This window comes from Alosa pseudoharengus, unplaced genomic scaffold (genome assembly GCF_046254945.1).
Source record: "Alosa pseudoharengus isolate Yale_2024_CS ecotype anadromous, Long Island Sound unplaced genomic scaffold, YU_APseudo_1.1 YU_APseudo_1.1_scf_1, whole genome shotgun sequence".
In the NCBI taxonomy this organism is placed as follows: domain Eukaryota; kingdom Metazoa; phylum Chordata; class Actinopteri; order Clupeiformes; family Clupeidae; genus Alosa; species Alosa pseudoharengus.
In genome coordinates, this window is record NW_027468564.1 from 20,048,096 (window position 1) to 20,057,963 (window position 9,868).

General features: G+C 41.2%; 1 protein-coding gene across 1 annotated transcript in view; it reads right to left on the minus strand.

Annotated features, from left to right (window-relative positions):
- Positions 1-4,582, minus strand: part of LOC143117328 (NACHT, LRR and PYD domains-containing protein 3-like) — an 11,132-nt gene extending 6,550 nt beyond the window's left edge. The window contains exons 1-5 of the mRNA XM_076278981.1: positions 4,493-4,582; positions 4,065-4,133; positions 3,056-3,170; positions 2,739-2,870; positions 1-742 (exon numbers count right to left, since the gene is read on the minus strand). The exon at positions 1-742 is cut by the window's left edge and continues 1,050 nt beyond it. Coding sequence (XP_076135096.1) covers positions 1-742; positions 2,739-2,870; positions 3,056-3,170; positions 4,065-4,133; positions 4,493-4,582 — 1,148 coding nt within the window. The remainder of the gene's footprint in view (positions 743-2,738; positions 2,871-3,055; positions 3,171-4,064; positions 4,134-4,492) is intronic.
- Positions 4,583-9,868: the final 5,286 nt, after the last annotated feature.

Consider the following 9,868-nt stretch of genomic DNA (forward strand, 5'->3'; position numbering starts at 1 on the left):
TGTTCCTTTTTAAACCCGCGCACTTCCGTGATGCGGTCAACGTACTCAGATGGGATTTGACCAGCGGCTGCAGGGCGCGAGGTCATCCATATACGGGCGCTACGGAGCAGGTTTCCCTTGATGAGGTTGGTGACCAGCACGTCTAATGTTGTAGTCTCCGTAACATCACTTACAAAGTCACTCTGGAAGTTCAGTGGAAGTGTGCTTTCATCCATGCCATCAAGGATGAAGACCACCTGTAGGTCGCCGTACAGTGTTTCCCTCAGTGGCTTCAGCTCTGGGTAGAACTTCAGCAGGAGATTGTGAAGACTGATATTATTTTTGAGCAAGTTCAGCTCTCTGAGAGGAAGCAAAAGGAGCAGGTGGACTTCCTGGTTAGCTTTTCCGTCTGCCCAGTCGAGAATGAACTTCTGCACAGACACCGTCTTTCCAATGCCAGCAATGCCCTTGGTCATCACGGTCCTGATGCGCCTCTTTTGTCCGGGTAAAGCTTTGAAGATGTCATTACAATCGATGGGCGTGTCATCTGTTTTTCTGGACATCTTATTGGTCTGCCACACTTCATGCTCATTGTTCACATCGTCACTCTCTCCTTCAATGATGTAGAGCTGTGTGTAGATCTTGTTAAGTGGAGTTTTACTTCCTCTCTGCTGTAGTCCTTCACATATACAGTCAAAGTCATCCAGCATCCTGTCCTTGTGACTCGTCAAGACTCTCTGCACAGTTCCAGGGTCTAGATGAGCTGAAACACATTAACACATTTTAATGTGAATAACTTAAACATCTCACACAGTGGAATGACATATGGATGTGTCCTGTCAGAATTAAGACAGCAACATTTACTGAGTGATTAGCGGTGATTCATGTTTTTTTTTTCTGCAGAAAGATTTCTCTTGTCAGTTAGTGTGTGTGTGTGTGTGTGTGTGTGTGTGTGTGTGTGTGTGTGTGTGTGTGTGTGTGTGTGTGTGTGTGTGTGTTGGAGGGGTGGGGTGAAGCAGAAGCAGAAAAAATACACATTCCACCACTTCAACCTTCTCCAGGGACTGATCTAGGCTACTTTAGTCTGAGGGCCTTTAAATGTAATACAACTGATGTGTTCTGATAGTTGTCTTTGGAGTGGATGAACATTGACATGTGTTATCTATTGCCAGCATCTATAAGTGAAACATAAATGAGTGTTATTAAAATAATAGAAAATGTATCATAATTTGTCAGGATCCTGCCCAGGATCATTAGGTCCTGGCCATGTATTCTTTGTTTTCTGTAGTGATTGTATTTCTTGTGTGTTTTGCCTCGTCTTATATTTTCCTATGTTACTTCCTGTTGTGCTTTAATTTACTCCCCGTGTCCTGTACCATGTGTTCCTTTGTTTTACCCTTGTCATTTGCTCCTTGACCAGACCATACCTTGTTCCCTGATTATTGCCTTGTTCCTTTCCACCTGTGTCTTGTTAGTCCTGTTTGGTTCTGTGTATTTAAACCCTGTCTCTTCTTGTGTTCTTTGCTGGATTATTTTGAATCTTTCAGTCACGTCATGTAAGTCCTTGTCAAGTCCGTATCTTCAGTGTACTCTGTGTCAAGCTTTGTTTTTTGTGATCTTCGATTTTGGATTTCGTGTTTTTGGATTTTGTGTTGCCTTTTGGAATTTAATTAGTTTTTGAAGTTTCGAAATCTTCTGAGTGTTGGACTGTTTTTGCCCGGCCTTTTGTGGAGTTTGTTCCTGCCCTGTCAGGGTTTCCTTATTTTTGAACTTCCCTTTTGAAGCTAAGTTTTGTCATTAAAGTCTTTTCCCTTCAATTCCTGATTTGGTGTCTGCTATTGGGTCCAATCCTGCATGCCGGTCCTCAGACCGTGACACTAATTAATGTCACTAAATAAATGAAAATATATAATAGAAGGTATTGCATGCTGTCTAAGAGTCTTGAGGCAGCTATAGAAGTAAGTAGGCAATTTAGGAAGATACAGCCAACCTACCTGGACCTTACTAAATAAATGAAAAATGTGCATAAAATCATTGTTCATATTGTAACATCCTGGGTGTTATTGATGTGCACATTGTGTTCTTGTGTGTGCCTAGTAATTACCTTGCTCTACCAGGCTTGGAGAGTAGCGAGGGGGCAGGGGCGCCAGGTAATCAGAATTGTTACTTTAAGTTGTCGCTCTGATTAAGGAAGAACAGCAGTTTTATGGCGTGGTCTGTAGCCATTTATAGGTTCTGCAATAAACTTCCTATTAAGATCAGCACACACTTTTGCTTATATGACTGATGTACCGGGTGACATCGCTACAATATGTATATTGTTCATGTAGAAGGTATTGGATTTTGTCCAACATGTTCAGACTTCAGTTCAGAGAGTTCAGAGAGATTTATTCACCACATACATAGTTATATTAGTATATCTCAAGCAGTGAAATGTAAGTCTGGTTAGCTTCATGACTGTGTAAAGTAGATATACTCTAAGTAAATAGATACGATTAAAAGCAGGAGTTAATAATAAATAATTCAAAATAATAGAATAATAATGATGATAATAATAATAATAATAATAATAATAATAATAATAATAATAATGTTATTAAAATGGATGGAGTCCATGGTATTCATAAGAGTTGGCATGTCAATGTTGAGGAGTCTAATGGTCTGAGGGAAATAGCTTTTTCTTAGTCTCTCAGATGTTCGAGGCAGATATGGAGGTAGGTAGGTAATTTAGGTAGATGCTGTAACAACAGCTGACCTACCTGGACCTTTGGACTCCTCCGTGAAAGACAGGCTTTGGATGTTACAGTGTGTTATTGTAGGAGCGATGACCCGAGCTCCAGTCTGGGCTGTGATTGTAGCATTTACTACATGCTGCTGCTGATGGTCATTTCCTGTGTGTGTGTGTGTGAGAGAGAGAGAGAGAGAGGGGGGAGATAGAATGATGGGAAAGACATTTAGAATTTGTTAGCATTCTCTATCTTATGCAATGCTTTCTTCATTTTTTTTTTATGTAACTCTTGGATATAATAATAATAATAACAATCTACATGTAGGAGAAACATATATGGACCGTTACCAAAGCTAAACGTCTGACCCGTGTCTGGACTTTGGTTCTGGGTGGTTCCCTGAACCCAATTCCACAGTCGCCCCCACATCATGTGAGTTAGGGGACCCAGAGGAGTGACCTGATACTGAACACAAGATGGACAGATGGGTACAGGGGACAAGTAACAATAATAACAAAACAAAACATAAATAAACATAAATACAAATAATAATAACAAATAAAGAGAACATGCTTCACTGTTTGTTTCTTAGCCCTTGTTTCTTAATGAAGTTCTATAGAACTAGTCCATAATTCACAATAATAATAATAATAATAATAATAATAATAATAATAATAATAATAATAATCCTTTATCATGTCACTCCTTCTCTCTCTCTCTGTCATCCTGTCCCCCTATGCTGTAACAAGATTAGCACTCAGGACAGCCCAAGAGAAGGGGGGAGATATATAGAGTTTCTTAGTGATTATAGTTGGAGAAGGGGGAGATCTCTTAGTGATTATAGTTTGAGAAGGGGCAGAGAGATATAGTCTCTTAGTGATTATAGTTTGAGTGTGTACAGTAGTAACTGAAGCAAAGAGGAATGAGAAAAGGAAGTATTTGGTCCTCTCTGAATATCTCTCTTCCTGTCAAGTCTTCCTTTCTGGCACACACCCAGACTTGTGGTTTCCCTGCACTAAAACGCATCAGTGAGCTATGACAGCTCCTGATTCAATGACATACTAAACACACTAAACACATCACTTGTTCATAATGTCTCCCTTTGTGCTCTCTCTCACTCCAAAAACAAAAGTTTACATTCAGTTCTTCCCCTCCCCCTCTCTTTCCAAAAACTAAAGTTTACATTCTTTCTCCCTCCCTCCCTCCCTTTCTCTCTCTCTCTCTCTCTCTCTCTCTCTCTCTCCAAAAACAGAAGTTTACATTTGGTGCTTTCTCCCCTTCTCTCTCTTTCTCTCAATCTCTCTCTCTCTCTCTCTCCAAAAACAGAATTGTACATGCAGTGAAAAACAGGAAACATACCTCTTCCTCCTCTGGGTCTGGGCCATGGACTGATCTGTGGTGGGAGGTCTGTGAGGTTATATAAGCCCCCTAGAGGGAAACAACGGCATTGGCTGAGGCATTGGAGAGCAGCTGTGCCATTGGCTGTTTCCAGGGACAGAAGCTGCGCCATTGGCTGAGTGGGTGTTCAGTCTGGTGGCGGTGCGGTGTTGTTTTTCTGGTTTCTCTTGTTCCCAGAAAGATACAGAGAGAAGGAGAGACAGAGACAGAGTGAGAGAGAGAGAGAGAGAGAGAGAGAGAGAGAGAGACAAGGGGAAAATAGAGGGGTAGCTTTATCCAAACATCCCCTCCTGACAACATACAGTATGTGTGTGACAGATCTGAATGTATGCCACTTGCTCACTCTGTCTGTGTGTGTGTGAGTTACTGTAAACATTTTGTTTAAATACTTGCAAAAATATAACAACTATGGTCCAGGACTCCATTAGGCCACCACATAAAAGGGACACAACCAGCAGCTGAAGCTCAAACTGAAGCATTAGTCTTCTGACTTCAATAGAAGAACACGTCTATGGGGATTGCTATGGCCTACTGGTTGTGGAATATCTATATCCTTTCGGTATCTTACAGGGTAAGCCTGTGGCAAACCCTCTGGTCTAGGGTTGCCAACCGTCCCGAATTGTCCAGGACATCCCGTTTTTTTGGGTGATTTTGAGTTGTCCCGTTAGAGACAGCTCCAGTTCCGAATTTCAATCACAGCCTCATCGGCCTTGTCTAGTTGTCAATGGCCAATAGTAGGCTACTGTAAACGCACCTGGAACAAAGTGCTACCACCACTCGCATCTCACACTGCGCGTAAGGCACCAAGGGACAGACTCGCTCAGGGAGCACCACAATTTAGCCAGAGAAGCTTTACTGCAAACTTCTTTTCACTCTTCTTAGAGAATTACAATGTCAAAATGCACCAACAGCATCTTACATAAGGATGATATTTTTTTTTGACGCTCAGTCTCCATTATGCAGCAGATCTAAACGTTATCTTTGAATTTCCTCTATCTATCCTACTCGTTTTAATTGGGAACGCGTCTGAGCACGCGACAGATTCCAGCTGGCTTGTCATTGTTGATAATTTTTTATCCTTTTTAATATGATAAACTTTTAAAAGGAAACCATGAGCACAACAAAAACAACGCTAGAGGAGATTGCACAGTTATCAGGTTCCCACTAATGACCATTTATAATGTGAGAGGGCACTTTGACAGGATGCACACACTGTGATTTGGACTGTGATAGAATATGAAGAGTGTTTTTTGCATTTGTGTAATGAAATCGGTGTCTTGAAGTCTTCAATAATTTGTTTCCCTTAGACTAGCATTTACGTCAAGCACATGATATGCCAATTGAAACACATTCCACTCAGATAGCTAGGTGGCTGCCAGGGGAAAAGTTACTGAGCTGCGCTCAATGAATCCAAAACAAGAGCGTAGGCTTAATTGGTTGCACAAAGATCAAGCCAGGATGAGCAGACACGGATTCATCAAGCCAGGTGAAACCTATCCTGGATAAGTGTGCGCTCACGGCTCCCTCAAATAGACCCTGCCACCGATCACATGCTTCTATTTACGAAGGAATGAAGGTTGTTTATACCAACTTAATAGTATGCTTATCATTGTTAATATTGTGCTATAAATGTGGCAAAAACAATGTTAGAGTTTGTGGACTAGCCATAGGGTATGTGAATGGAGCTGGCAAAATCTAATGAATGTGTAGACAATGATCTTAAAGTGACAGTGCACCATTTGTAAATAAGTTAAACAGCATCAAATCGGTAGTATTTCTTAAGAGATGTATATCAATAAGAAATGTCATTGTTATCATCTGAAAAAATTTTGGGCTGAAAGTGTCCCTCATTTGGGGTTGAGAAAGTTGACAACCCTACTCTGGTCTCAATGAATAGGGTAGCACATCACTTTAGGCTCCATTAAGCATGCAAAAATGTTGATGACATAGGCAGTAAAAGGGTCAATTTAGGGAATGAGCCCTCAATTCATTCACTACTTTGTAAAACAAGCGCACTATATTGTAAAACTAGCGCATAGTTTACTAAATTGATTTCACAATGTAGTAAAATGAGAGTATGATTTAATATGAAACACATTCTTGTCATAGCCTGCACAAAATGTAATATCTCGCAATGAAACCTCCGTGTTTCCATTGATTGGAGAAGACCACAACTCGCAAATGGCCTCTCCTTGCCCAACACGCCCATCCATCTGGCAACTGGATTAATAATCATGAGACTTGCCTCGATAACAAGGCATTTCCCCATGACTGGGTAAGAAGATATAATGCTGTGGAACGGCTGTGGACGGTGGTTGTATGCGGATCGTACACAGGGATGGATTACTGCACGGGCCTACCGGGCCCAGGCCCAGGGGCCCAAGCCTTTGCATTGAATCATTGCCTCAATATCAACAAATCAGGATGTAGGCTATGAATCTGATTGAATTTAGTATTGGCCATCCCCAAAATGCACCAGAATACAGGAAATCACATCAAACAAATTAATTTTTTTCTGGGGGAGGACCCCCAAACCCCCCCTCCCACATATACGACAATAAGTGGGGGGCCCTTCATACATCTGGGCCCAAGGGTCCATGATCGTACACGAATCACTTCGGCTCTATACTGACACGGCGGATTGTTGCCATAAACCGATTTGTGACTGGGTCTGGATTAGCTTTAGGGCATGAGTGATGATGGTATGGAAGAGGATAGTTTGTCCTCTGAAGGATGGCAGTTGTGTAGTAATCAGCGAAGTGGGGGGAGAGGAAGAGGTAGAGGGAGCGAAGGTAGTATGCGGTTAGGTGCTGCTGGTAGTTCTAATAAGGAAAACAAGAGGAAAGACCGTGAGGATGAATTGGGGGAGAGGAGAGATGTGAGAAGGAGAGTTGTCCAAGATCCTGACTATGATTTAAAATTGATCGTTAAATTTAAGGAAGGTAATGATGTTAGGGATATTGGTTTAGTTGCTTTGACTACGGGGGTTGAAGAAGGCTTGTGGGGAGATTGAAATGGCGAAGGTATTGAGGGATGGAAGTTTGCTGGTTAAATGTAAGGACAACGGGCAAAGGGATAAAGTAATGAAAGCGCAGTCTATCTGTCAGAAAGAAATAGCTGAAGTGAGAAAGTTTGGTGAGCGTGGAGCAAGAGGAGTCATTTCAGGAGTAGCACTTGGTGAAAATTTGGAGGATATTAAAAAGAACATTAAAGGAGGGACAGTTTTGGGGATTAAAAGATTGATGGCAAAGCGAGATGGGGGTAAAGTTGAGAGTACGTCGCTGCTTCTGGAGTTTAGAGAGCAAAGGCTGCCGGAAAGGGTTATGGTAGGATTTATGAGTTTTTATGTGCGTGAATACGTACCCCCTCCAATCAGATGCTTTAAGTGTCAGCGGTATGGTCATGTAGCTACAATTTGCAAGGGTAGTCTGAGATGTGGTAAGTGTGGAGGTAATCATGAGTATGGCCAGTGCGGGGATGGGGTGATGAGGAAGTGTTGTAATTGTGGTGGGGACCATACAGCCGCGTATGGTGGTTGTCCAGTGAGAAAAAAGGCTGTGGCTGTGCAGCAGGTTAAAGCAAATAAAAACCTCTCTTAAGCCGAAGCTGTTAAAGAAGTGGATAAGGAGAAAAGGCAAAGTGAAACCATGATTAATTCAGAGGGTTTAGTGCTATTTATAGCATATGTAATAAATTGTACTGAGCAGGCTAAAAACAGAACAGAGAAAATTAGAATTAGAAATTAGCTGCAGCAAAATTCTTAAACCTCAGTAACTTATCTTGGGAAAAGATCTATGCTGATCTGAATAGGTTGGGCGAACCCCCAGAGATAGTAGTTTCATCACCATTGATAAGTCAACCTTAGTGATCCTACAATGGAATGCTAGAAGTCTTATAGCTAATGGTCAGGAATTTAAAGATTTCCTCCAAGATTTAAATGATAAACCAGATGTGATTTGTTTTCAGGAAACCTGGCTAAAGAGTTCACTAGATTTTGTTATTAAGGGTTACATTAGTATCAGGAGAGGGTGGGGGGTAATGGTGGAGGGTATGTTACTTTTGTTAAAAGGGGACTACAATAAAGAGAGATAAAGAGAGGAGTTGATCTGGAATATATAGGTATTGAGGTATGGACTAAAGAAGGGAATGTGAGTGTGGTACATTTTTATAATCCATGTAACCAGATTGAGTTAGAGCATTTAGAAGAGATTTGGGAGGGTTTGGGTAAAAAGGTCATTTGCTGTGGGGATTTTAATGCCCACAGTTCACTTTGGGGAGATAAAAATGACATAAATGGCAGTGTAGTTGAGAAGTTTTTAGATGAAAAAGAACGTGTGTGTTTGAATGATGGTTCATGTACGAGAGTGGATGTAGCAAGATGAAATCTGCTATAGACCTCACAATAGTGTCTCAAACTTTAGCAGGCAGATGTAGTTGGGAGGTGTTAAATGAGAGTACTTTGGGTAGTGACCATTATCCTGTAGTTGTTCAGTTTGAGATTGACCTATTAAGAGAGCAGGTTATCATTGCTCTTGGGTGCTCCTTGTTGGTGCCCCCCACCCAATCCCAATCCTCCCCCACCTTTTTTATGCAGCCCTTGCCACTTAATCTACTAAACCCCTCTTCTACTGCACTTTTTACCCCCCCCCCCCCCATTAATGCACAAATAGGCTGACACCAGACATAATTTCACTGCATTTCTTACTTCCAGTAACTATATGCATGTGACAATAAACTTCCTTGTATCCTTGTATCCTTGTATAAGAAGTGGGAGATGGATTTTAAGGGAAGCAGATTGGGAAACGGTCCCGTGCGCTCAGTTTCATTCCGCGTATTTGAACAATGATATAACAAAACACCCCGAAAATGGGTTTTCCCATTGTTGAATATGAATCTTGCACATTAATTATACTTCGGTCACTGACCGGAAACCTTTTCAGGCAACAGTGAGAGTAGTTTAGTGGATATTGGAGATAGTGTCAGTGTTGAATCTACAAACAGCATAATTAGGGCTGCTGAGATATCCATTCCCAAGTCAAAATTAGGTAGTAAAGGAAAGATTGTACCCTGGCTGTCAGGGACCGTAATAACGCTTTTAGAACTTTAAAACAAACTCTAAATTTTGGAAATTTGATTAAATACAAACAGTGTCAAGCTGTAGTGAGGCGCACAGTTAAAAGTGCAAAAAGGGAGTGTTGGAAAAGGTTCTGCGATTCAATTGAAACAACTCCAATTCAAAGTGTATGGAACATGATCAAGAAGATGAGAGGGAATGGGAGGGAATTTGAGTATCCAGTAATGACTAATGATCAAAGAGTTATGACAAATAGTAAAGATAAAGCACAGGCCATAGCGAAGGCATTGGTAAAGGTGCATAGCTCAGAGAACCTTAATCATGAGGAGAAAAAGGGAAGAGGCATGACAGTTAAAAAATACAGATGTGTTTTATTTGAGGAGACAGGAGATGGGGAAAGTTTAAATGCTCCTTTTAACCTACAAGAACTTAATAGGGCATTAAAGAAAGTTGGAAGGTCTACCCCAGGGAGGGATATGATCTGTTATGTCATGCTAGAGAATTTGACTAATAAGGGGAAGGAGTTGGTCATTCCTATTCGGAAGCCTGGGAAAGATGCAAAGTGCCCAAGTAATTACAGACCTATAGCATTAACTTCGCAAATGGGTAAAATAATGGAAAGAATGGTGAATGACAGACTGGTTTACTGGTTACAAACAAGAAACCTTTTACATAGCTATCAGAGTGGTTT